The sequence below is a fragment of the Helianthus annuus genome, chromosome 6, assembly GCF_002127325.2.
Source record: "Helianthus annuus cultivar XRQ/B chromosome 6, HanXRQr2.0-SUNRISE, whole genome shotgun sequence".
NCBI classification, from domain to species: domain Eukaryota; kingdom Viridiplantae; phylum Streptophyta; class Magnoliopsida; order Asterales; family Asteraceae; genus Helianthus; species Helianthus annuus.
The window spans coordinates 92,961,713-92,989,198 of NC_035438.2; the positions used below are offsets into that span (position 1 = coordinate 92,961,713).

General features: G+C 38.7%; 2 protein-coding genes across 2 annotated transcripts; both read right to left on the reverse strand.

Annotated features, from left to right (window-relative positions):
• Positions 1 to 1,177: 1,177 nt before the first annotated feature.
• LOC118479320 (pleiotropic drug resistance protein 3-like) lies at positions 1,178 to 1,976 on the reverse strand. The gene is made up of 2 exons (XM_035974280.1): positions 1,690 to 1,976; positions 1,178 to 1,627 (listed from the first exon to the last, which is right to left on the reverse strand). Exons 1-2 carry the CDS (start codon positions 1,954 to 1,956, stop codon positions 1,283 to 1,285), a joined length of 612 nt encoding a protein of 203 aa, XP_035830173.1. The 5' UTR covers positions 1,957 to 1,976; the 3' UTR covers positions 1,178 to 1,282.
• Positions 1,977 to 2,683: 707 nt separating this feature from the next.
• LOC118479359 (pleiotropic drug resistance protein 3-like) lies at positions 2,684 to 20,891 on the reverse strand. The gene is made up of 5 exons (XM_035974281.1): positions 20,774 to 20,891; positions 20,537 to 20,622; positions 3,141 to 3,225; positions 2,886 to 3,045; positions 2,684 to 2,776 (listed from the first exon to the last, which is right to left on the reverse strand). Exons 2-5 carry the CDS (start codon positions 20,611 to 20,613, stop codon positions 2,688 to 2,690), a joined length of 411 nt encoding a protein of 136 aa, XP_035830174.1. The 5' UTR covers positions 20,614 to 20,622; positions 20,774 to 20,891; the 3' UTR covers positions 2,684 to 2,687.
• Positions 20,892 to 27,486: the final 6,595 nt, after the last annotated feature.

The following is a 27,486-nucleotide window of genomic DNA, read 5'->3' on the forward strand; positions in this document are numbered from 1 at the left end:
GTCTCAGCCACGAACAACCCCCGTCCACCACCACAACAACCGGCATTAGCAGACTGCTTTGCTTCACGGATCCGACACCATCACCAAATCCGTCTGTGCAACTGTTTATCCCGTTGCAGAATAAACCACCACCAAACACCCCGATGCCAGCCCTTTCTAATGTTCTTCGAACCGAACCGTTTGCACCATCACCATAACCATCACTAATTCATCCTTTACCAACTGTCACCCACACTCTTAAAACACAGAAACCATCTCCTTCGGCTTCAAGCACATCATCTACACCAAAACCAATCCCCACACAAACCAAATCTCCTGCCATACATGTCAAGGTATCGTTTAGTAAACGGAGAGCATGGACAATCAACAACTATGCTTCAGAGCCTTGGTTGAAATCATGTGGCATCTTCATATGTAGCCAATATACTAACGTTGACAGGCGTCTTCTAGATGCCTCAAAGTTTTTGATATATTTGGATGTAATTGAAGATTATATTGGTGCATTTAAGGAAAGTAACCAAAAACAAAAATCAAACAGTGCTGGACCGGAGACGACCCGAGTAGCAACCACCATGCCAGTCCATTGTTAATGCACCTAACGCCTTTGGTAGAGTCGAATGCGACCCCATGGGATTTCATACCATCCTTGAGGACAAGGACATTTCGAGGGTGCAACATTGATATGATCATGTAACCCACGTAAATGGCCCCATGAAGCCCAACACACCATCCCACATTCTCATGCACCATCCTTTAGTTTGCAGGTCACTTTGTGTTTGAATTTATTATTTCCATTGTTTGCATATTTTCAGCAAGTAGTGGTTAGTTTATTTCATTATTTGCATTGTACGCCTATATAAGGCTTTGTGATTTCTGTAATGAGGAGGAGAAAAATAGTTCTAAAGTTTAGTTTTCCTTCTGCATATCTTCTTGGGAGTTTGGTCTACCCGAAAAGACCTTATCAATTTTTATGAGTGAGTTTGACACAAGAGCCTTGACCTCTTTTTGTTACAAAAATATTCCTTTGTTAAAAATTGGTTTAGCCAACCAAAAGTTGCATTAGATTCTCTTGAAGACCGCAATCTGTCTTGAGATTGCAACTTGGTGGATGGTGGGGCCCCTAGCGCAACATCATGGATCTCCTGCGCCATGCATGGATTTGCTGTGCCAATTTCAGAACGGTGGTGAAGAAACTAGCGCAGGAGAATGGATCTGTTGCGCCAAGGAACCTGTGTCAAGCACTGGTTGATCTGAAGTTTGCAAGTCGACTATTCTGTCAAACTTATTGGTCTAGATGGTCCCGATTTTTCATGAATGCAACTTCTGAGAATGGAGTGATAAGCACCAGGACTGAATTGAAGATGTAGACAAAAGAATTCCTTTTCATGAGAAGAATTTCCCTAGACATGCAAGCTCTAAAAAGAGCCCATTTAGAAAGAGAATAGACATTGAAGGATATGGCTTTCTCATGACTCTGCGTTCTCGTGAAGGGTTTGGATACATCCTCATTAGCTTCTTTTCCCAAACGAGATTCCTTAAACCTCGTAGAAAAGGTTTCTACCGAGACATAACTATATGTTTGTTCATTTCTGCACCAGTAGGCCGGTTGATCTTTTCTTGACACAACCTGTGAATAAGTTGTTATTGCATGAAAACTCGCTTAAAAAGTGGACATGAATGTGACATTACCTCTTGGAGGAAGTCAGCTATGCCTTTCCTTTCCGGGCATGCAAAACCAAAACCCTCAAAATACTCTAAAACATTATTGCGGGGCCCATGATACACGATCCTCCCTTCGGCCATCAACATTATGTCATCAAAGAGATCAAATACTTCTGGTGATGGTTGAAGAAGTGAAATTAGTATAGAAGCATCTGTTATATGTGCCAAATGCTGAAGACAAACAACTATCTGATACGTAGTGGAGCTGTCTAATCCGTTCGATATTTCATCCATGAATAAAGCTTTTGTCGGACCAACAATCATCTCCCCTGAAAGCAACCATACAAGTTAGATTCTATTTACATCAGTAAGCCTAACCATATGCGGAAGTTACCTGTAGTTAATCTTTTCTTTTGACCCCCCGAGATTCCTCGCCTCATGGCGTCTCCAAACATTGTACCGGCACATATGTCAAGGCCAAGAATCTGGAGTACCATAATAATGATGGGAAAATGAACATATCATGTAAATATTCAAATAAGAAACAATAAATTAGCTAAAAGAATTACCTTCAGGATGTAGTTTGTTTGAAGAGTTGTCTTTTGTCCTTCAATGGCAACTGCCTGTAATATAAATCGTTGATTATGAAAATATATATATCACAAACTGAAACTATACATTCTTACACATGAAACAGGAATTGCTCCTTTTTTCTATTAGACTAATTGTTTAATTATCATATATATATGTAAGATATAAGATATAAGATATTCAAGTCGACTTTTATTAATCATTAATGGACCGGTAAATTTACAGTAGAATGGAAGGTAAACCGGCAACAAGCTACGCAGTAACCGCCCTTTTGAATAGCAAACCCAGATGATTATTAACATATTATGTGGTGATGGTAGTGTTTAGGATTCATAAATAAGATAAAAAGTTTAAAAAAATTCTAATCTAAGATTAAACAAAACAACTTCTTTTGCACTACAAACATCAATTTAGAAATACACAGACAACAAATATCAATATTTCACCTTCATAAAAGTATCAACATCTGGATCAGGAATAATCCCTCCCTCTTTCTCCCTTCTATTAATCTCCATCATAATCTCTAAATGAGAACCACAATGACTATCATTTAGTTCTTGAACCATCATTACTTGAAATAATATACAAAACTACGATGTCCATTGTGTGCATCAAGTAGCAGTGAGACATACCTGCACGAGTTCCAGTACCCTGGCAATGAGCTGAAAAATCTAGCGTTTCCCTAACAGACATTTCGGGGATATGCAAATCATCTTGGCTTATATAAGCAGAAGTTTTCTGGGGAACAAATTCTTCTAGTTTGTACCCATTGTAAGAAATTTCACCACTAATCTGTTTTAATACATAAGTAAAGAAACATTACCAAGTCAACACGATATACAGATATAAACATAGTCACACTATTCTTTGCCTAGATATATTAAAACCTTGAGAGATTTGTTTAAGTTCCCCGAGAGTGCTTTCAACAATGTGGTTTTCCCACATCCTGGAGGACCAAGAAGGAGAGTCATCCTGAAAGAATGAAAGAAATTAAACAACCAAAGAATGAATAAAGACTTATAGGTATATTAAGAGTTACGTGAGTTACCATTTTAACTCGCAGCTAACACTCAATAATACCATGAAATACATCTAAAAAGAGCTTGCAGGGACCCATATAGCAATTAGTTCAAGTATGATGACATACTACTGTATTGATTTGTTTTAGTTGACCCACTTGGACTAAAGAGAGAGTATCAGTTTGGGCCGAAGATGGAGGAACAGTTCGAACATGGTGTTTTGTGGCTGGAGGAAATGGAATATAAATAGTGGATGGTATTTGTTGGTTATGTTATCAGTGGGTTGTTTGGTGGAGGGGAGATATTGGAGTGTGAGGTTACGTTAGGATATGTATCAAGAAACATTGAGACCTTAAACGAATCAATAGGTTTGACAGTGGTGGAGCTAGTATCAAGAGGAAAATGTTGCTCATCAAAGCGAGCATGACGAGTAACATAGATGCACGAGGTGAATGGGTTTAGACATCGATAGCCTTTGTACTTGGAGCAATAGCTAATAAATATACACGGTATGCTTCTAGGAGACAATTTGTGTGGTGCATAATCACGAAGAAAAGGAAAGGCACGACAACCGAATGTGCCAAAGGAAGCATAATTTGGTAGTTGATGACGGTGACTTTCCATTTAAGATTGTAGAGGGTAAGCGATTTATTATAAAACCGACGATGAGAAAGCGTTAACCCAATATTTAGTTGGTAACTTGGCATGAAAAAACACGGCCAAGCCGGTTTCAACAACATGACCATGTTTCCGTTCAACCCGACCTTTTTGTTGTGGGGTATGCGGACAAGACATGCGGTGTAACGTACCATTTTGTTCCAACAAGTGTCGGACACGATGATTTGTGAATTCGGTTTCGCCAACACTTTGAAATTTTTTATTTTGGTTGAGAATTGATTTTGAACAAAAAGTATAAATATAGACAAGGCTTCGAAAAAAAAAATCAGATTTTGCATGTAACGGGTATAACCAAGTAAAGCGAGAATAATCATCAACGAATGCAACATAGGACAAAAAATTATCAACCGACAATCGGTGAAGGCCTCCAAAGATCACAATGAATTATTTCTAAAGGTGAAGTAGCCCGTTTATTATTGGAGACAAAAGGTTGTCTTTTAGCTTTGGCAATTTCACACGGGGAGGAAAGACCCGGTTTGGGCAAAACCGAACCATTATGTGACAACTGGCACAAAACCGGTAACTTCCGTACACTTTGATTATTATTTAATGACTGCAATTATGTGCTTAAATGTCAGCATTGACTGATTAGATGCTAAGCAAGTGAATTCATGCACGTTGTATACTACAAAATATTGCTTTATGCAAAAACGAGAGCGTTGCGTCAGAAATATTAGTAAACTCACCGGTAAGACACACTGTGTCAACGGAACTGTAGAAAGCAGTCAGACAATAAAATTGGAGCCTAGGTGTAGGTCCAATAACAAGAATACATTAAAACCCAAGAGTACATACAAGGGTTTAATATATATACTATATGAAAGCAAAAATAAGCACTAAAAAGCACCCGAAATGCACTTTAAGAGCAGAATTTATATAATTCAGCAATAATTCAGCATTTTGGCACCGAAATATTATGCAAAAATGTCGTTTTATTATCCAGAATATTTCCCTAAGTGTTGGGAATTGAAAGGGTACAAGAAAGGTACTCAAAAGACACTAAAAAGCGTAATTTAGCACTTTAACGAAACGGTGTCTAACCGAACAACCGGACTTTACCCGGAATATGAAAATATTGCCATAAACATTATTTGTCTTTTTCTGAGCCAGTTAGGGTCCCCGAATACCCTAACACCCGCCATAAAACATGGCACACAACTAACCGGGTTAAGCACTTAACTAACTTACTTAACCTAACTAATAAACTAACTAAATGGTTGGAATGGAACTAGAACCCCCCCCCCCCCTTGGCCGATTTCGGTCACCTTGTGACCCCATGGTACAACACTTTTGATTATTTTATTCTTTGTGTCCCATATCTAAGTGACAATAGAACCCTTGGACCATAATCCCATCTTTGTCTATAAGAAGCAACCTTTGCACAACATTCTCTTCTCACAAATCAACACACACCAAGCTCCTCTCTCTCCCTCTAAAAGCTCACGACCAAACATCCCTAGATCCATCCATCATTTTTCAAGTTTGATCATCCAATTCCAACATCACACAAGTGTTAAAGATCCCGTATAAGAAGGCTTGGTACAAACGAAAGGCGAAGGACCTCATTCTCCGGCTTTTATCCACCCTATTTGCGCTTAGATTCTTCCCTAGCCTCGAGCTAGTGGTGAGTTACTTAAAACACATTCTTGAACTATTTTGAAGTGGTTAATATGATATGTAACGGTTAAAACTCGAAATCTTACAAGTTGATGCATTAAAGTCTACTAAAAACACTAATAATGATGGTTAAAAGCTCATATGTTGTGTAAATGTTGTAGTAATTGGTTTGTGTGATTACTTGGACCCGATCTACGTTGTGATAGCTCGGATCATCATTTAACCCGGGTTGGTCATGATCATGGATCATGACATAAAGTTGTTTTAAATGAAACAAGGGTTAAAGGGTGAAACTCTACCACACACGAATCATGAACTTGTATAAAAGCGTTTTTACTTGTGAAATAGTATTTAAAACTAGCAGATCTACATATCTACAAGTGGTATTTTCAAAGGACCAAGCGTCAAAAGAAATCACATGTTCTAAACCGGATCTTACACAAACGAAAGTGATTTTTGTAAACAAACAAGTGTGTGAACACTTGTGTAACAAAAGTTGTAACAAAGAAATAATTTTCGTAAATACCGACTAGGAGTTGTGGAACTTCATATTCTTTAAAAATAAAGTTTTTAAGAAATTAAACTTATTTATAAAGATAACAAGACTTACTAAATGTGCTAGTAAATTACTACACATTTTTGTAAATATTCAAGTTCATGAAATGGGGAAAATTAGTGATTGTTGTTGATGATTATTGTTGATAATTGTTGTTGATGATTGTTGACGATTTAAAAGAAAATAAACACATGTTTTGAAAACATGGGAAACCTCCACTTTTAGGGGAAACTCTGCCAAAATTTTTATAAATTTTGACACTTAGAAAAAAATATAAGTTTTTGAAGAACTTATTCCCTAAAAATGTATTTAAGAGTATTACCAAGGTTTCCCTAATTTTTTTGGTGATAAGAAATGAGGATTTCTTCAAAAATAAAAGTGGATATAAGTATGTATATTTTTGAGAGAAAAATATATATTATTTTATCACCAACTTTTGTGCTAGGTGTATATAGTATGTGTTATACGTGCTAGCGTATTAAGACGTAAAAATACACTAAATACTCATGAGGAGTATAAACATGAAAATACACATACAATATACAAGACACATAATTCGGGTGCAAAGTGCAAAACACGAGATACTTATATTAATTTATGAGAAAATAATATAAGTAAGATACCTAGTTAAAAATATAAAATATTTTTAACACAACTATATGAATACAAAAGAGAGTGACTGTACTTGTGCGACGCAAGTCTAGTGACTAACATTAAGAAAACGCGTATAGGTTACGACGTTAACTAAGCAAATCCGGTGAAGTTTACGACGCAAGGAACGCAACGTTGTGAGTTCATGCTCCCCCTTTTCTCTTAACTGTTTTCAGTTTTATAACTTCGGGGGTGAAATACATGTTACAAATATTTTTTTTTATGTTTAACAAATGGTATGATAATAAAAATCACACTTGGTGAGAACGAGTACCAAGTGTGTAGTGATATAAGAATACAAGAAACACATTTGGTGAGAAACGAGTACCAAGTGTACGAGTACCAAGTGTGATGTGATATAAGAATACGGGAAGCGCGCTTGGTGAGAAACGAGAACCAAGTAGGATGCGCTATGAAAAATGATGCGAGAAATCGTGTCACGAATAGGGTACAGAAGCACCATTAATCAACAATATACCTAGACCGCAGAACAAAAGGTTAGATCTAACGGGTGCCGGGCAGCCACACTCTCGGTGAGGGCGAGTATCGAGTAGTGCTTTTGTGTCTCAGAATATACCAATTAAATGCCTAAGGTTTGGTGACTTCCTATGTCGTGTCACATGTTAATGGCTTTGCAACCCATTAACAATCCTGAAACATACAGGAATACTTTATTTACATAAAATTTCATACCATACTAAAACTTGATGAATACTTGAGTACGTGGGGTACTTAAGAAAAGCTTGAATTGTACTTGAAGTACGTGGGGTACTCAAGAAAATGGGAATTATACTTGAGTACGTGGGGTACTCAAGAAGAATTTGAATCATACATGAGTACGTGGTGTACACATGAAACTGGTTTTATGAAAACTCGATTTATTCACAAACTATGTTTTCATACAAAGTATACAAACGTGAAATACAAAACGGCATGAATTCACACCAACATTATGTTGACGTTTTTCCAAAACTCACATGTATTTCAGGTAACTAGGATGGATGTGCGCGTGGTCTTACTTATGCTCATGGATGTCGCTTACGTTTATCTTTAAATAAAGTGTAAACCTTTGAAGACAATGTTTTATGTTAACTCGCGATGTAAACGCTAACTTATGATTTCAAGTTATGGTATTTGAAGTTATTTTCATGAGCATGTAGTATGTTTACCTTTCGTATGCAATGAGAACCTTTCATGATCACACCTCGTGCTTCCACCGCAGAAAGGGGTGTGACAGATTGGTATCAGAGCTGCGATTGTAGTGAACCAGGATTCCTTCTCGAGTCTTGTCTACAATCTCTAGGATCCTTTCACGAAAACAATTTTTCAAAGAGTTTTCATTGCATAAAACGTCCCGCGACATCCACAACCTGAAACTGTCTACATGAGTCTAGAAAAGACATTAGGAGACTTAGGGTGCACGAGAGTAGCACTCGTCTGTGATTGAGAGTTAATTGTAATTATGTGTGATAATTAGCATATACTAGAAGTAGAATGTCACAAGTATACGTGACTTTATCTGAAAGCAATGGCCCATCCGAAGGAAGAAATACGAGGATGAAACGAACTGTGCGGACTGTGCAAGGAGTTACATAATTATGGATGCATACATAATTATGGAATTCAGTGCACAGAAACCACAACAAGTCTCGTCATGTATAGATTCCTTCAGTGCAAGCCTACTATGTACTCTGCTGGAGTAATAATTGTTTGATGTCACTTATGTGGTATATATACCTGTGAATATATATGCTACTAATGTCTAGGGTGACGATATCAAGCAAATGTTTAACCTGTTGTGTTATGTTCTGCCAGAACATGGCGCCCAGGAGAGCTGTGAATGCTCGCAATGATGATCAACCTCCTCCTCCCCTACTGGCAAGAACTGCTGAAGAGCTAGACGCCCTACTGGAAGAGAGAATCTCTGTTGCTATCGCCCAGTACGAGGCGAACCGCACCCAAGACAGTGGAGGGCCAAGCAATGCCAGGCGTAACGGACATGGAGATTCGTCTGGAGGAAACGCAGCTCAAGGTAACCTAAAGACAATTTGCTAAGCATGAAGAAATTTATGAACGGTCCTTGTTTCATTATTTCTTCGATTGCTCATAAGTGAGTTGGTTGGGTTAATTACAGGCTGCACTTTCAAGCAGTTCCTCGACTGCAAACCAATGAACTACGATGGCATTGGAGGAGCAGTAGCATTCGTGCGTTGGACGGAGAAGACTGAGGCCACTATCCGCATGAGCAAGTGTACCGCGGATCAGCAAGTCACTTTCGCTACTGGACTGTTTGTCGATGAAGCACTGACATGGTGGAATTTGCAAGTTCAAACGCCGGGTGATGAAGCCGCGTACGGCATGACTTGGGATGAACTGAAAGAGAAAATGAGAGAGAAGTACTGCTCTCGTGCCGAACTCCAAAGATTGGAGACGGAGTTCTGGCACTTGACTATGGTGGGTGCTGACATCACTGGGTATACTCGAAGGTTCCATGATTTGTCCAGGGTGATTCCTTACATGGTGACCCCAGAATTTAAGCGCGTAGAACGCTACATTTGGGGTCTGGCCCCGGAATTTCGCGGCATGGTGACTTCAGCCAAACCCCAAACAATCACTGAGGCTGTAACTCTGGCTGTCAGCCTTACTGAAGACTGTGTTCGCATGGAGAAGCTATCTCTGAACCCGGCAGAAAACACCGTGGCGCATGCTGAGTCGTCCGGTGACAAGAAAAGAAAGCATTCAAGCCTGAATCAAGCAACTCGCAACAACAAGGGTTCCAACAAGAAACGTGACACCAACCCCTCTAAGGAGGCAAATGCTGCAGCGAAAGGGTACCAAGGCACCATGCCTAAGTGCCAAAAATGTAAGTATCATCATGATGGAGCTTGTCGCATTCCAAGGTGTGACAAATGTGGTAGGTTGGGTCATCAAGCGGAAGACTGTTGGGGTAAGGGAAAGAATCGAAATGGAAACGGTGCTGGTAACAAGAATGGTAACGGGAAGGGGCGGAACCAAGGATGCTTCCATTGTGGAAGCAATGATCATTTCATGAAAGACTGCCCAAAGAAAGACAATGCTCAGGCTCGAGCATTTGTGATTGGAGCAAAGGACGCACGCGAGGACCCTAACGTGGTCACCGGTACGTTTCTCATTAACAGTCACTTTGCATCCATATTATTTGACACCGGTGCCGATTATAGTTTCATGTCCGTGGAATTTAAACGTACGCTTGGAATAGAGTCTAGTAGATTGGATATTCCCTATTCCATAGAATTAGCCAATGGTAGACTTGTTGAATCGGGCAAAGTTGTTAGAGATTGCACGCTAGAACTTGGTGAACGAAGATTTAGCATCGACCTCTTACCTATTCAATTGGGTAGCTTCGATGTGGTAGTCGGAATGGACTGGTTGTCCAAGAACAAAGCTGAGGTTATTTGTCATGAGAAAATCATTCGCATCCCTTTAGCGAATGAGGAAACTCTCATCGTACATGGAGAAAAGCGAGACGCGCCTCTTCGAATCATCAGTTGCATTAAGGCACAAAAGTGCTTAAGGAAAGGATGTGTTGCCTTCCTAGCACACGTTGTAGATAAGAAGGCTGAGGAGCCGAAACTCGAAGATATTCCTGTGGTGAAGGAATTCCCAGATTTTTTCCCGAAGACCTGCCAGGACTACCTCCACAACGACAAGTCGAATTCCGTATAGACTTGGTTCCAGGAGCCGCTCCTGTAGCCAAGGCACCCTATCGACTTGCACCGTCCGAAATGCAAGAATTATCTACACAACTTCAGGAGTTGTTGGATAAAGGATTCATAAGGCCAAGCTTCTCGCCCTGGGGAGCTCCAGTATTGTTCGTGAAGAAGAAGGAGGGAACTCTGCGAATGTGCATCGATTACAGAGAACTGAACAAACTCACTATCAAGAATCGGTACCCACTACCGAGGATTGATGACTTATTTGATCAGTTGCAAGGATCAAGCTACTATTCCAAGATCGACCTTCGATCTGGATATCATCAGCTAAGGATACAAGAAGAAAGCGTACCAAAGACTGCATTCAGAACACGCTATGGACATTACGAGTTTCTTGTGATGCCATTCGGGCTGACGAATGCACCAGCGGTCTTTATGGATCTGATGAACCGCGTATGCAAACCATATCTCGATAAATTCGTGATTGTATTTATCGACGATATCCTGATCTACTCTCGGACGAAAGAAGAGCATGAGCAACACCTCAGGACCATTCTAGAGCTACTGAAGAAAGAGAAACTGTATGCAAAGTTCTCAAAGTGCGAATTCTGGATTCGCGAAGTACAATTTCTTGGTCACGTGGTGAATGAGAAGGGCATTCATGTAGACCCGTCCAAGATTGAAGCCATAAAGAATGGGAAGCCCCCAAAACCCCGACTGAAGTTCGGCAATTTTTGGGCTTAGCGGGCTACTATAGGCGATTCATTGAGAATTTCTCAAAAATAGCTCAGCCACTAACTGCCCTTACGCAGAAAGACAAGAAGTATGACTGGGGTGTTAAACAAGAAGAAGCTTTTCAGCTACTCAAAAGCAAGCTATGCGATGCACCAATATTGTCACTACCCGAAGGCACAGAAGACTTCGTGGTGTATTGCGACGCTTCGCGACAAGGACTAGGTTGCGTGCTCATGCAACGCCAAAAGGTCATCGCTTACGCTTCAAGTCAATTGAAGGTACACGAAAGAAACTATACCACTCACGACCTGGAGCTGGGCGCAGTGGTATTCGCCTTGAAAATCTGGCGACACTATCTATATGGTACTCGATGTACAATCTTCACAGATCACAAAAGCCTGCAACACATATTTGATCAGAAGGAATTGAATATGCGCCAGCGGCGATGGGTCGAGCTGCTAAATGATTACGACTGTGAGATTAAGTACCACCCAGGAAAGGCAAACGTTGTAGCGGACGCGTTGAGCCGAAAAGAAAGGGTTAAGACCCTAAGGGTTCGAGCATTGGAAATGACTATTCGAACGAACCTCACTTCGCGTATTCGTGACGCACAACAAGAAGCCCTTAAGGTGGAAAACCGAAAAGCTGAATACCTCCGAGGTGCATTGAAGTACATGGCGCCAAATGAAGAGGGAGCCTTATACTTTAAAAAGCGTATTTGGGTTCCGCTCTATGGTGGCCTACGAGAAGTCATCCTTGATGAAGCGCACAAGTCAAGATACTCGATCCATCCAGGATCGGACAAGATGTATCAAGACTTAAAAGAATATTATTGGTGGCCGAGACTCAAGAGCGACATTGCTGCCTATGTTGGAAAGTGCCTGACCTGCGCTAAGGTTAAGGCTGAATATCAGAAACCGTCTGGCCTACTACAACAACCAGAGATTCCCGTATGGAAGTGGGAACAGATCTCGATGGACTTCATAACAAAGTTACCTAGAACCCCTAGAGGGCATGATATGATATGGGTGATTGTCGATCGGCTAACGAAATCTGCGCATTTCCTACCAATCCGGAAGAAGGATAGCACCGGAAAGCTTGCAGAGATATACCTAAAGGAAATTGTCACGCGGCATGGAGTGCCAATCTCCATTATTTCAGACAGAGATGGACGCTTTGTCTCAAGAATCTGGCAATCATTCCAAGAAGCCTTTGGGTCTCAGCTAGATCTGAGCACGGCATTCCATCCACAGACAGACGGCCAGAGCGAACGGACTATACAAACATTGGAAGATATGCTTCGCGCATGTGTCATGGATCTAGGCGGCAGCTGGGATACTCACCTACCTTTGGTTGAGTTTTCCTACAATAACAGTTATCATACAAGCATAAAGGCCGCGCCGTTCGAAGCTCTGTATGGCCGCAAGTGCCGATTGCCCCTATGTTGGGCAGACGCCGGTGACAAGCGTATGGTTGGCCCTGAACTAGTACAAGAGACGACCGACAAGATTGCGCAGATCCGAGAGCGCATTAAGGCGGCTCGAGATCGACAGAAGAGCTACGCTGATCAAAAACGAAAACCCTTAGAATTCGAGGTGGGAGACAAAGTGTTGTTAAAAGTCTCACCTTGGAAGGGCGTAGTCAGATTTGGAAAGCGTGGAAAGCTGAATCCAAGATACATCGGACCATTCAGAATATTGAAAAGAATTGGTACCGTGGCATACAAGTTGGAGTTACCGGAAGAACTTAATGGAGTACATGATACGTTTCATGTATCCAACCTGAAGAAGAGTCCAACACAAGAAAACATGATCATCCCGATGGATGAAGTGCATGTTGATGAAGCCCTCCAATTTACAGAAAAACCTGTTGAGGTTACCGATTGGAAAGTCAACAAGACCAGGAGGAGCAGTGTGAAACTTGTCAAAGTACGTTGGAACTCTAAGCATGGGCCCGAATACACATGGGAACGCGAAGACCAGTTCAAGGAAAAGTACCCCCACCTATTCAAAGAGACTCCTGCGAGGGTTAGTTCATCCTGAATTTCGGGACGAAATTCTTTTAACGGGGGGAGACTGTGACAACTGGCACAAAACCGGTAACTTCCGTACACTTTGATTATTATTTAATGACTGCATTTATGTGCTTAAATGTCAGCATTGACTGATTAGATGCTAAGCAAGTGAATTCATGCACGTTGTATACTACAAAATATTGCTTTATGCAAAAACGAGAGCGTTGCGTCAGAAATATTAGTAAACTCACCGGTAAGACACACTGTGTCAACGGAACTGCAGAAAGCAGTCAGACAATAAAATTGGAGCCTAGGTGTAGGTTCAATAACAAGAATACATTAAAACCCAAGAGTACATACAAGGGTTTAATATATATACTATATGAAAGCAAAAATAAGCACTAAAAAGCACCCGAAACGCACTTTAAGAGCAGAATTTATATAATTCAGCAATAATTCAGCATTTTGGCACCGAAATATTATGCAAAAATGTCGTTTTATTATCCAGAATATTTCCCTAAGTGTTGGGAATTGAAAGGGTACAAGAAAGGTACTCAAAAGACACTAAAAAGCGTAATTTAGCACTTTAACGAAACGGTGTCTAACCGAACAACCGGACTTTACCCGGAATATGAAAATATTGCCATAAACATTATTTGTCTTTTTCTGAGCCAGTTAGGGTCCCCGAATACCCTAACACCCTCCATAAAACATGGCACACAACTAACCGGGTTAAGCACTTAACTAACTTACTTAACCTAACTAATAAACTAACTAAATGGTTGGAATGGAACTAGAAACCCCCCCCCCCCCTTGGCCGATTTCGGTCACCTTGTGACCCCATGGTACAACACTTTTGATTATTTTATTCTTTGTGTCCCATATCTAAGTGACACTAGAACCCTTGGACCATAATCCCATCTTTGTCTATAAGAAGCAACCTTTGCACAACATTCTCTTCTCACAAATCAACACACACCAAGCTCCTCTCTCTCCCTCTAAAAGCTCACGACCAAACATCCCTAGATCCATCCATCATTTTTCAAGTTTGATCATCCAATTCCAACATCACACAAGTGTTAAAGATCCCGTATAAGAAGGCTTGGTACAAACGAAAGGCGAAGGACCTCATTCTCCGGCTTTTATCCACCCTATTTGCGCTTAGATTCTTCCCTAGCCTCGAGCTAGTGGTGAGTTACTTAAAACACATTCTTGAACTATTTTGAAGTGGTTAATATGATATGTAACGGTTAAAACTCGAAATCTTACAAGTTGATGCATTAAAGTCTACTAAAAACACTAATAATGATGGTTAAAAGCTCATATGTTGTGTAAATGTTGTAGTAATTGGTTTGTGTGATTACTTGGACCCGATCAATGTTGTGGTAGCTCGTTTATTATTGGAGACAAAAGGTTGTCTTTTAGCTTTGGCAATTTCACACGGGGAGGAAAGACCCGGTTTGGGCAAAACCGAACCATTATGTGACAACTGGCACAAAACCGGTAACTTCCGTACACTTTGATTATTATTTAATGACTGCAATTATGTGCTTAAATGTCAGCATTGACTGATTAGATGCTAAGCAAGTGAATTCATGCACGTTGTATACTACAAAATATTGCTTTATGCAAAAACGAGAGCGTTGCGTCAGAAATATTAGTAAACTCACCGGTAAGACACACTGTGTCAACGGAACTGCAGAAAGCAGTCAGACAATAAAATTGGAGCCTAGGTGTAGGTCCAATAACAAGAATACATTAAAACCCAAGAGTACATACAAGGGTTTAATATATATACTATATGAAAGCAAAAATAAGCACTAAAAAGCACCCGAAATGCACTTTAAGAGCAGAATTTATATAATTCAGCAATAATTCAGCATTTTGGCACCGAAATATTATGCAAAAATGTCGTTTTATTATCCAGAATATTTCCCTAAGTGTTGGGAATTGAAAGGGTACAAGAAAGGTACTCAAAAGACACTAAAAAGCGTAATTTAGCACTTTAACGAAACGGTGTCTAACCGAACAACCGGACTTTACCCGGAATATGAAAATATTGCCATAAACGTTATTTGTCTTTTTCTGAGCCAGTTAGGGTCCCCGAATACCCTAACACCCGCCATAAAACATGGCACACAACTAACCGGGTTAAGCACTTAACTAACTTACTTAACCTAACTAATAAACTAACTAAATGGTTGGAATGGAACTAGAACCCCCCCCCCCCTTGGCCGATTTCGGTCACCTTGTGACCCCATGGTACAACACTTTTGATTATTTTATTCTTTGTGTCCCATATCTAAGTGACAATAGAACCCTTGGACCATAATCCCATCTTTGTCTATAAGAAGCAACCTTTGCACAACATTCTCTTCTCACAAATCAACACACACCAAGCTCCTCTCTCTCCCTCTAAAAGCTCACGACCAAACATCCCTAGATCCATCCATCATTTTTCAAGTTTGATCATCCAATTCCAACATCACACAAGTGTTAAAGATCCCGTATAAGAAGGCTTGGTACAAACGAAAGGCGAAGGACCTCATTCTCCGGCTTTTATCCACCCTATTTGCGCTTAGATTCTTCCCTAGCCTCGAGCTAGTGGTGAGTTACTTAAAACACATTCTTGAACTATTTTGAAGTGGTTAATATGATATGTAACGGTTAAAACTCGAAATCTTACAAGTTGATGCATTAAAGTCTACTAAAAACACTAATAATGATGGTTAAAAGCTCATATGTTGTGTAAATGTTGTAGTAATTGGTTTGTGTGATTACTTGGACCCGATCTACGTTGTGATAGCTCGGATCATCATTTAACCCGGGTTGGTCATGATCATGGATCATGACATAAAGTTGTTTTAAATGAAACAAGGGTTAAAGGGTGAAACTCTACCACACACGAATCATGAACTTGTATAAAAGCGTTTTTACTTGTGAAATAGTATTTAAAACTAGCAGATCTACATATCTACAAGTGGTATTTTCAAAGGACCAAGCGTCAAAAGAAATCACATGTTCTAAACCGGATCTTACACAAACGAAAGTGATTTTTGTAAACAAACAAGTGTGTGAACACTTGTGTAACAAAAGTTTTAACAAAGAAATAATTTTCGTAAATACCGACTAGGAGTTGTGGAACTTCATATTCTTTAAAAATAAAGTTTTTAAGAAATTAAACTTATTTATAAAGATAACAAGACTTACTAAATGTGCTAGTAAATTACTACACATTTTTGTAAGTATTCAAGTTCATGAAATGGGGAAAATTAGTGATTGTTGTTGATGATTATTGTTGATAATTGTTGTTGATGATTGTTGATGATTTAAAAGAAAATAAACACATGTTTTGAAAACATGGGAAACCTCCACTTTTAGGGGAAACTCTGCCAAAATTTTTATAAATTTTGACACTTAGAAAAAAATATAAGTTTTTGAAGAACTTATTCCCTAAAAATGTATTTAAGAGTATTACCAAGGTTTCCCTAATTTTTTTGGTGATAAGAAATGAGGATTTCTTCAAAAATAAAAGTGGATATAAGTATGTATATTTTTGAGAGAAAAATATATATTATTTTATCACCAACTTTTGTGCTAGGTGTATATAGTATGTGTTATACGTGCTAGCGTATTAAGACGTAAAAATACACTAAATACTCATGAGGAGTATAAACATGAAAATACACATACAATATACAAGACACATAATTCGGGTGCAAAGTGCAAAACACGAGATACTTATATTAATTTATGAGAAAATAATATAAGTAAGATACCTAGTTAAAAATATAAAATATTTTTAACACAACTATATGAATACAAAAGAGAGTGACTGTACTTGTGCGACGCAAGTCTAGTGACTAACATTAAGAAAACGCGTATAGGTTACGACGTTAACTAAGCAAATCCGGTGAAGTTTACGACGCAAGGAACGCAAAGTTGTGAGTTCATGCTCCCCCTTTTCTCTTAACTGTTTTCAGTTTTATAACTTCGGGGGTGAAATACATGTTACAAATATTTTTTTTTATGTTTAACAAATGGTATGATAATAAAAATCACACTTGGTGAGAACGAGTACCAAGTGTGTAGTGATATAAGAATACAAGAAACACACTTGGTGAGAAACGAGTACCAAGTGTACGAGTACCAAGTGTGATGTGATATAAGAATACGGGAAGCGCGCTTGGTGAGAAACGAGAACCAAGTAGGATGCGCTATGAAAAATGATGCGAGAAATCGTGTCACGAATAGGGTACAGAAGCACCATTAATCAACAATATACCTAGACCGCAGAACAAAAGGTTAGATCTAACGGGTGCCGGGCAGCCAACACTCTCGGTGAGGGCGAGTATCGAGTAGTGCTTTTGTGTCTCAGAATATACCAATTAAATGCCTAAGGTTTGGTGACTTCCTATGTCGTGTCACATGTTAATGGCTTTGCAACCCATTAACAATCCTGAAACTTACAGGAATACTTTATTTACATAAAATTTCATACCATACTAAAACTTGATGAATACTTGAGTACGTGGGGTACTCAAGAAAAGCTTGAATTGTACTTGAAGTACGTGGGGTACTCAAGAAAATGGGAATTATACTTGAGTACGTGGGGTACTCAAGAAGAATTTGAATCATACATGAGTACGTGGTGTACACATGAAACTGGTTTTATGAAAACTCGATTTATTCACAAACTATGTTTTCATACAAAGTATACAAACGTGAAATACAAAACGGCATGAATTCACACCAAAATTATGTTGATGTTTTTCCAAAACTCACATGTATTTCAGGTAACTAGGATGGATGTGCGCGTGGTCTTACTTATGCTCGTGGATGTCGCTTACGTTTATCTTTAAATAAAGTGTAAACCTTTGAAGACAATGTTTTATGTTAACTCGCGATGTAAACGCTAACTTATGATTTCAAATTATGGTATTTGAAGTTATTTTCATGAGCATGTAGTATGTTTACCTTTCGTATGCAATGAGAACCTTTCATGATCACACCTCGTGCTTCCGCCGCAGAAAGGGGTGTGACACATTATTTTTTAAAATAGAAACGACATCAAAATTAGCATGCCCAAGGTGTTTGTGCCATAACTCAAAAGAAGCTTTAGGACATGATCAGGTGGTAATTAAGGATTCATGACGGGGACGAAGAACATAGAGGTCGTCTTCATCGCATCCCTGGGCTAGAGTTTGCTTGGTTCGACAATCCTGGATATAAAAATAAGGATGAGAAAACACAACATCAACAGGGTTATCTTCAGTTAATTTGCCAATGGCTAAGAGATTTTTGGTGAGATTTGGTACCACCAAAACATTATTAAGCGCAAGATTACCTAGAATTTTTGTGTGACCAATATAAGTTATAGGAAGTGATTGACCATTACCAAAATAAACTTTGGGATTACCTAGAGTCGGAGTCGAGTTTTGGAGAGTAGTATTATTTGGTAACATGTGGGTAAAGGCACCCATGTCGGATGTCCAATCGGGAACAATGGAGTTTATGTGGCATTGAATGTGAAAAGCTTGATCCAATTGTTCCAGAGAAGGGGGTGCCGAAGTAACAAATGAGGCAAGATGAAAACAAAATGAGGCAAGATGAAAACACTGAGATGCGTAATTCCCACTTTTGCGACATAACTGACAAGTTGGAGGTCGTTGATTTTGACCCATATTGCGATTACCGCCCTTGTACGCATGGAACGAGGGTGTGTTGGGCTTGAGCAACCTGATTAGAACGATAGTTTGGGTCGTTAGCAGCAAGTCGGGCGAGTGGGCCTGGGCCGTAAACACAATAGGGGAAATAGTGGTGGAACCATGCAAATTTTGTATAAACAATTCAAGACTTCCAGTACTAGCTAGAAGATCAACAAATTAGGGATAGGACGTACCAAATGAACGAATGTGGAGAAACTATCAAATGCGGTACCAGGCCCACACAAGAACCAATGTAGATGGTCCATTGCATCAACAAGATGTCCAATGTCACTTAGTTGGTCGCAAATGGCCTTATAAGCACGACTAAATTCCGCAACGAGTTTGTCCCCTTTTTTAGAGCACGGAGGTTGTCACGAAGATTTTGAACACGCTCGACTGAGGTGTACAGAAAGTTGCTTCAAGGGAAATCCTTATCTCATGATCATATGGTAATCCAATTGTGATTGAATGATTCGGTCAATGAAGCATTGAGTAATATAATAGCTTGTTGTTCATCCTTGGCCCACGTAACATATTCCAAATTGTGAACCTCTTTCTCAGTATTATTGATTAAGGGATGAGGTGGAGATTGAGAGCCATCAACATGTGGAAGAATTTGTTGATAAGTGAGAATGGGTAGCATTTGTGTGCGCCGCCGCCAATAGATATAATTAGAGGATGAAAGCTTAATGGCAATCATGGGTGACAAAACTGACATGGATGGGTTGATGGTAGAAGATGGGGAGGCCATTGGAGAAAGGAGAAAGGTAGGGGAAGAGGTGGCGGAAGGTGAGGGGGAGAGAGGGGAAAGAGGATCGGATAGAATTGGAAAGGATTCAGAGCTCAACCACAATGGGGGAAGGTTGATACAATGTGTGACTTCAAAGGTTTTTGTTCATTGAATAATTAGGGATACATGTACAATATATAGGCAAGTAATTTACACCATGGTACCTTGAGAAACCAAAGAGTACAAACATGAACAATTGATTTAATACTACATAACACTATCTAACACTGGCAATAAAACATAGTACATAGAGGGCAACCATAGTGATGATAGTAGGAAGTAGGGCTGCTAAGTGGGTCGAACCTCAAAATTTTACATGACACGAACTCAAAAATCATGTCACACACATGAACTCAAACACAACAGTGTATCCGCGGGTTGACACGAACACGACGCGTTTAACCCAAAGCAAACTATTTGTTTTTTAGCATATTAATTAGTACATTAAAATTCTAAATTTTCACATTTTTCAAAGAAATTATGTTTAAAAATGTCTATATATTTTAAACTTTAATGTTTGGCATAAAAAGTACTCAGATAGTTTAACTTGTTACATAAACACATTTGAAAAAAAAAATTAACAAATGGGTTAAACAGGTTAACCCACAAATCTACTGGGTTGACACGAACCACGGCCTGTTTAGCCAAAAGTGTTTGTAGGTACGACCTAAAATTGAACCCAGCCCATTTAGACTGAACCAGAACCCACAAAATTTCATGTTAGGCTCTTGTCGTGTTAGAAATTCACACCCTTGATAGGAAGTTGACAAAAGGAAGAGCATCTTCCATTATTTGGAGAGACCGAAACCATATTAATTCCTACCTTCCTGGCTTAATGACACCACTGACATCCTTTAATATGATTATCTTTGCCCGTTTAGACTTTAAACCAGGTATCATGACACTCTCCTGTCACAGAAAAAGGAAGTTTAGACTAGAAACTGGGTGATCTGGATATTAACTTTGAACCAACAAAACTTCATAGTTTCTTAATTAGTATCAGTTAATTTATGGGTTTAGGACCTATATATGATGCTTATAAAGTAGATTAAATACTTACAGAAACCAGACTTTGAAAAGAATTCCAGAGAGTTGGGAGTGGCTTTCCCTGAACTACTTTACACTCAGCTTCTACGCGAAGATTCTTATATCTCACCTCCACAGAAGGCAACTGGACACCAACTCTAAACAAACAGATTTAACTGTAAGCTTTCATTTCAAAGTAAATCGAAATATCAAAATGAAGGCAAGTTTAATGGACTCATGGGTAAGCAAGTGGGGAACTACTGCTCCTAACTGAAGATATGTGGAAGGCGGACACATAGAGCTGTAACTGTCTAACTGAGCCGAACTGAGCAAGCTTGAGCTCGGGCTCAATGTTAAACGAGCCAGCTGGGCTTGGCCCGTTAACAAGCTGGGATGTTGAGCTTGAGAGCTCGTTTATTTTAAATTTTTTAAACTTTTAAAAATTTTATATTTATTTACATATATTGATATATACACATACATCTGTAAACAAAAAGTAATACATAATGCAAAATATATATAGTACGTAACCAGTAAATTATATATTAAAATTTGGGTTACAACTCTGGCTTGAAATTTATATAAATTAAAATTTGGGCTTCATTTTAAAAGGGTCAAAGGAGCGAGCCAATGGGCCATGCTCCACTCTTAAACAAACGAGACAATCTCGAGCGAGTTTTCAAGTAAAACTCCAGCCACGAGCTTTTTGAACAGCCCAAAGGAAAGAAAAAACAGACACTTACTTGTCTGTTCGGTTTCTAAGTTTCTGCAACAACCGCAGGTTATCATTCTCGACGTGCTTGATGAGCCTCTCGATAAACATGTGTCGCTCAGGAGCAAGGAGCTTAGTGACATCAACCACCTTTCTTCCATTTTCATCATCAAACAAAGACGACTTCAGACGTTCAAACGTTGGTAATCTATCGATCGCTTCCCACTTCAGAACATTCTCATCTGTCTCATCATGCTTGTTCACAGAACCTCGTTCAGAAGTAGCACGAAAACTTGATGTATGACGACGAAAAGATGATCTTAAACTTCCTATTTCTGAAAGTTCAATTCTCTGTGATTCTATTTCTTCTGAACCCGCAATTTGAGCCATATTAAATTTTGCAGCTTTGTACTTTCAGTTATAGACACAAGATTGTATATAAGTACACACACCTATGGGGAGTTTTGGTAGTCTTTATTTTAATTTTTTTTAAATAACTATACTTAGATATATAGAATAATAGAATCATATTTTGCGTGTATGAGAGAGTTTTAGATACTTTATTTTCAAGCCACTCTTTTTTTTCGTAACCCATCAAGTTTAAGGATTGTTTTTTTAACTATTTAATGATGGGTGGAGATACAATAGGAAGTTTATTTGGCTAGGAAAGATAGGAAGTGATCTTGAGCATCCATTAAGTTAATCAAGGGCTAAGATTAAATCAGGGAAATTGAAAGGAAGAAAAGAGGCGCGTGAGTTTGTTCAAGGGCATTCTAGTCAATCCAAGCCAATAGTTTCTCTCTCCTCCAATTCCCCCCATCTTTTAAACATTAATAACTCTTTCATACGACATTATTTTTTTATAAAAATTGCACCAAAAAAAACGAGCGCTTTTTTATCTTTAAAACGAGTATACTATTACTATATTTTAAAAAAAAAATTTAAAACCCAGTTGCGTAAAACGCAATAGAAAAACCACCAGCTACGTAAAACGCAATGAAAAAAAAAAACCTAAAAAATGACATTTTTCTAAAACGCAATGCACCAAAAACACAAAGAAATGACTTATTTGTAAAACGCAATGGCCAGAAAACACACAGAAATGTCTTATTTGTAAAACGCAATAGCCAGAAAACACATAAAAATGTGTTTTACCTAAAACGCAATGCACCAAAAACACAAAGAAATGACTTATTTGTAAAACGCAATGGCCAGAAAACACACAGAAATGTCTTATTTGTAAAACGCAATGGCCAGAAAACACATAAAAATGTGTTTTACCTAAAACGCAATGCACCAAAAACACAAAGAAATGACTTATTTGTAAAACGCAATGGCCAGAATACACTAAAAATGTCTGTTTTCTAAAACGCAATGGACTGAAAACACATAAAAAGTGTTTTACCTAAAACGCAATGCACAAAAAACACAAAGAAATGTCTTATATGTAAAACGCAATGGCCAGAAAACACTTAAAAATGACTCATTCTAAAACGCAATGGACTGAAAACACCTAAAAAATGTGTTTTACCTAAATGAGCCAATTTATGGAAAATTAATTTTTCTGATGCGTTTTTAGTACAGCAATTTAATCGAAAAAAAATTCCAGGGGCTCTGCCCTTTGGACCCCGCCAGGGGCTGCCGCCCCCGGACCCCCGCAAAGATCGTAAAACGCAATGACTAAATCAAAAACCCAGATCATGAAAATGAAATTAAAGAATTTCTTACATGGATCGAAGCCGATTTCTTCATCAATTGACAAAAAATGAATGATAGAAACACTTATCAACGCTCGAATCGAACGAATCGAGTGATTATCTCCAAAATCACCGGAAAAAACGAGATTTTTTTTATGAAATTAAACTGGGTTTTCTTCAAAAAAAAAAAAGCTGAAGAACACGTTGATCGGGTTCTGAATCATTGATTGGTGATGAAAATCGCACTATAATGTAGTGATTATTGAGATAGAAAGTGAAGAAATAGTTGAAGATGGTGGGTTTTGAAAATGATGGGTTTTTGAATTTACTGGGTTTTGAAAAAGGAAGAAGAAGGAGTTGGATTGACTAAAATACCCTTTCTCTTTATTTTAAAATTTGCCACATGTCATAATCCTATGGCTTCCTATCCTTTCTAGCGAAAATTAACTTTCTATTTGATCTTTTCCCATTTAATGATGGAACTAAATAGTCAAAAGTAATTAGTTTGATGATGTGCGTTTAAAATTATGACATACAAATCACCACTCATTTGTCAATTGTCTTTTTACATGAAGAAATAAGAAGTTACATGTCAGATACTCATTTGTCAATTGTCTTTTTACATGAAGAAATAAGAAGTTACATGTCAGCTTTCATTAGGTAAATATTATTATATAAGGCATTTGGGTATACTTTAACCTATCTTAACTCTACCTAAGTGACACATCAACTTTTTTTCTCCATTTCACTTTGTCTCACTCTAAGGAGATGGTTTAATCCTAATAACTTCATCTAACCCTATCTTTTAGTGGTTTAAAAAAATAATAATTAATTCAATCTCTTAACATTAACATTTGGTTAACATGTTAACATATAACCCATTTAATGCCCTTTAACACAAGGAGGGAGTGGTTTGCAATTTAGTTAACATGCCATGTCATTATTAACACTCTAGATGTTAGAGTACACCCCATGGCCTAAAGGACACGTTGTTCAGAACCAATTTTAAATAAAGAATCATGAAAATTGCATAAATAATGAAGAAGTGTTAAATGAGATTAACGGTTATGAGCTTATCTTGTTTCTCTACTTAAAATTACCATGTGTTTTAGGGGGTTTAACCATTTGAGTACAAAATCAAAATGTTTAATGTCCTGCGTTCCTATAGCCACTTTTTTTAACCATTTGAGGTCAAATTTCTAACTCCATCCACCAAGTCTGTTAACTATGACGGTAATTTGGTCATTACACACAAAGTACAAGTCTTATACGCACATTAGTATAGGGAACAAGTATTCAATGCATAAACTTTTAACACATATAATATAAACACACCCACTGCCACCCCCATTCATCACCACAACCACCCATCTCCAGCACCACCTCCTCCCTCATCCATCCACCACCACAATCAACAAATAATTAAAGGGTTTGACTTTCTCCTCTTTGCCTCATCTCACCTGTGTTATTCATATTTAATCAAAGGGCAAAACAACAGTTGAAACAAAACCCTAGATTTTATAATTGGAGAGAAAGAATTACATGTGAAGAAACCCCGAATCTTTAAATTGGGATTGGAAGCTTTGAGGGTCTCCACAATCTTGGCAATTAGAGTGGTTTGGACCTGAAATTTGGACATCTAGGTCCGTAATGTAATCAACACAAAGGGATGAAATTGCCAGACAAGAATTCATTAAACCCTTCTGCCTCCGTCTTCCCTTCTTATTCAAAAACTAAGACACACCACATCACAGCAGTCTGAATACCACCCGTCATTTACCAACTCACCAACCAGTTCTGGTCTGCCGCTTACCCTTCTACCTCCGTCTTCCCTTCTACCTCCGTCTTCCCTTCTTATATAAAGTTTCATAAAAAAACAACAGAAAACCAATCACTAACCTTGGTTTTTGGAGAAATACTGAAAATGGGTATGCTTATAAACATGAATAAAAGGGGAAAAAATGACAGATTCTTAATTTTCTACATAAAAGAGCATCAATCACTCCCGATCTGGCGTGGTGGTGTTGATGGAGGTGCAATGCTGATGGTGGTGACGATGGAGGTATAGCGGTGGTGGGTGTTATGGTGGTGATGGTGTAGTGGTGGTGGTGGTGGTGACGGTAGAGGTGCAGTGGTGACGGTGGTGTTGATGGTGGAGGTGCAGCAGTGGTGGGTGTTGTGGTAGTGACGGTGTAGTGGTGGTGGTAACGGTGGAGGTGCAGTGGCGACGATGGTGCTGATGGTGGAGGTGTGGTGGTGGGATGGAAGTGGTTTAGCTTTAGAGAGAGAGAATGAAAGATGATAGAGAGAAATGCACTGGTGTTTAGAGGAGAAATGTCACACCCTCAATTTTCGCATACGAAGTACCACCGCAAGGCGTGTGACTGACTAGGATCATGCCACCAATCATATAGAACAACATAATAATAAAACAATTTTTCATCATTGGCAATACGATTAGTGACTATTAATGTCTAAGTCCAAAGTTTAAGTTTAGAAAAACGTTTAAAGATACAGCGGAAGCATAAGTTCAACAGTTCAAACAAAAGTTTCAAAGTTCATAACATTTATTAAGGAAAACCAAACACGGGTTAACGCGACCAATACACTCCCCAACTGCAAGCTCCTGATCTATTACTGAGTACCTGCAAAGCATGCAGTAGGGTGTCAAAGTAAAGTTGGCGAGTTCACGAGTTGTCCAGTTTTAATTCCATAAAACATGTGTTTGTGTTAAGTTACTCATTTATATCAAGCCATGGGGAGCTACCCCATATGTAAGCTACTAAACTGCATAATACCAAATACTTGCGACCTGTTGTTTCATTGTTGCGTCGTTTGTCAATGTCTATCATCATTGACGGTTTGCCAAGGCCTATTAGTTCACGACCGATCCTCTCCAAGCACGGTGTGAGGTTGGTGAAAACTAAATAGCGCTATCAACTAATAACCCGTTCGCCAGGCACCGGCGACTAATAGGTATAGAAAGTAGGAACTTCGTGATAGAGTTTCGTTTTAGTACACTTGTTGCACCTAATATAAATAATAATTAACCGTATTCCAAACCAGGAATAGTAAGCAATCCCAAACCTGGGAAAGTGTCGTGTGTTTCGTTTTCCAACCACCGAGAACGCATGCTTTTAGTAAAGTGTATGAACTTACCTTGGTTTGCTACGTAGATAGTTTACTCGTTTTAACAGTTTAGTCAACCACATCCTATATGGTTTATCGATATAGCTCAGTTTCTTATGCAAGTATATCACGTATTTATGTACATATTCTGTCACGTAGTACACACAACAATCATGTTCCACATTTTGTCTCACATACGGTATTCAATCAGATAGCAGTAACTCAGACAATCCAAAAGCATAACACACTAGTGTACGGTCCATTTATATACAGCCATAAGTGAGTGTGTGGTCCAATAGATAATCAGTGCACAGTGCACAGTCTGATGATCATTTGGTCCAGTAGTCGAGCTTGCGGTCCAAATAATATGCTACCCAATGTGAGTGTGTGGACCACTGTGCCGTATCTAGGCATTGTGCGGTCATGCAATAGTCCATTGTATAATGTGTTTTATATGCTTGTACAAGAGCTGTGCGGTCTACATAGTGGGCGACCCACTTAACTTTCTTGTACCCTATGTAGTGACATCATGTACACAAGGGTGTACAGACTCAGAGGTGTACGGCCTAGCTTGCACAAGGTGCATCGTTGTACCTTGCAAAGTGTGCGACTCGGCATCACCCATTTGTACATTTTGTTTCTCAGCTTGTACATTCTATGATGCACGACACACATGCACACTCAGTGTGCAATGTGTTATGCGGGTTTGTACAATATGCAGGTCTTATTGTACGTTTGAACGAGTGCGCAGTATGAGGCATTCCAAACAGTAACATTTCATGCTCATAAGATTCCATTTATCAATATACAGATTGACTATTCTTTATGAATTCCATGTCCATATCTTAAACAATCGTTTCATCATTCATGTTCACTTAATCAAATCAATTCCTACATAATAATACATACATCATAAACATCAATCAACAACAGAAGCAGGTTCGAACAGGGTTCATTATCAACACCAACATATATAGACCTTGTTAGCACAACCATTCTCTAATCTTTATAAACAACTCCTATATTCTAATATGGAATGATTCTTATCAAAAACATTATTACTTTACAAAGTCATATATATAACATCGTTTAGGTAATTCATTACGGATCTAGACTTAACTCTATCACAATTATACAAGAACATTCTCATATTCATCATGAATGATTATCCTATCTTCTCAAATTAACTGTTTTATTGACACAACAAAC

Bases quoted from the DNA above. Each gene is read 5' to 3' on its own strand.
- LOC118479320 (XM_035974280.1), bottom strand. From the start codon at position 1,956: ATGGATGAAATATCGAACGGATTAGACAGCTCCACTACGTATCAGATA. The intron at 1,628-1,689 runs GTAATGTCACAT...ACTTATTCACAG, and splicing joins TAGCTGACTTCCTCCAAGAG to GTTGTGTCAAGAAAAGATCA.
- LOC118479359 (XM_035974281.1), bottom strand. From the start codon at position 20,613: ATGATACCTGGTTTAAAGTCTAAACGGGCAAAGATAATCATATTAAAG. The intron at 3,046-3,140 runs GTTTTAATATAT...GTATTAAAACAG, and splicing joins ACTTAAACAAATCTCTCAAG to ATTAGTGGTGAAATTTCTTA. The intron at 2,777-2,885 runs GTATGTCTCACT...GTTCTCATTTAG, and splicing joins GGGTACTGGAACTCGTGCAG to AGATTATGATGGAGATTAAT.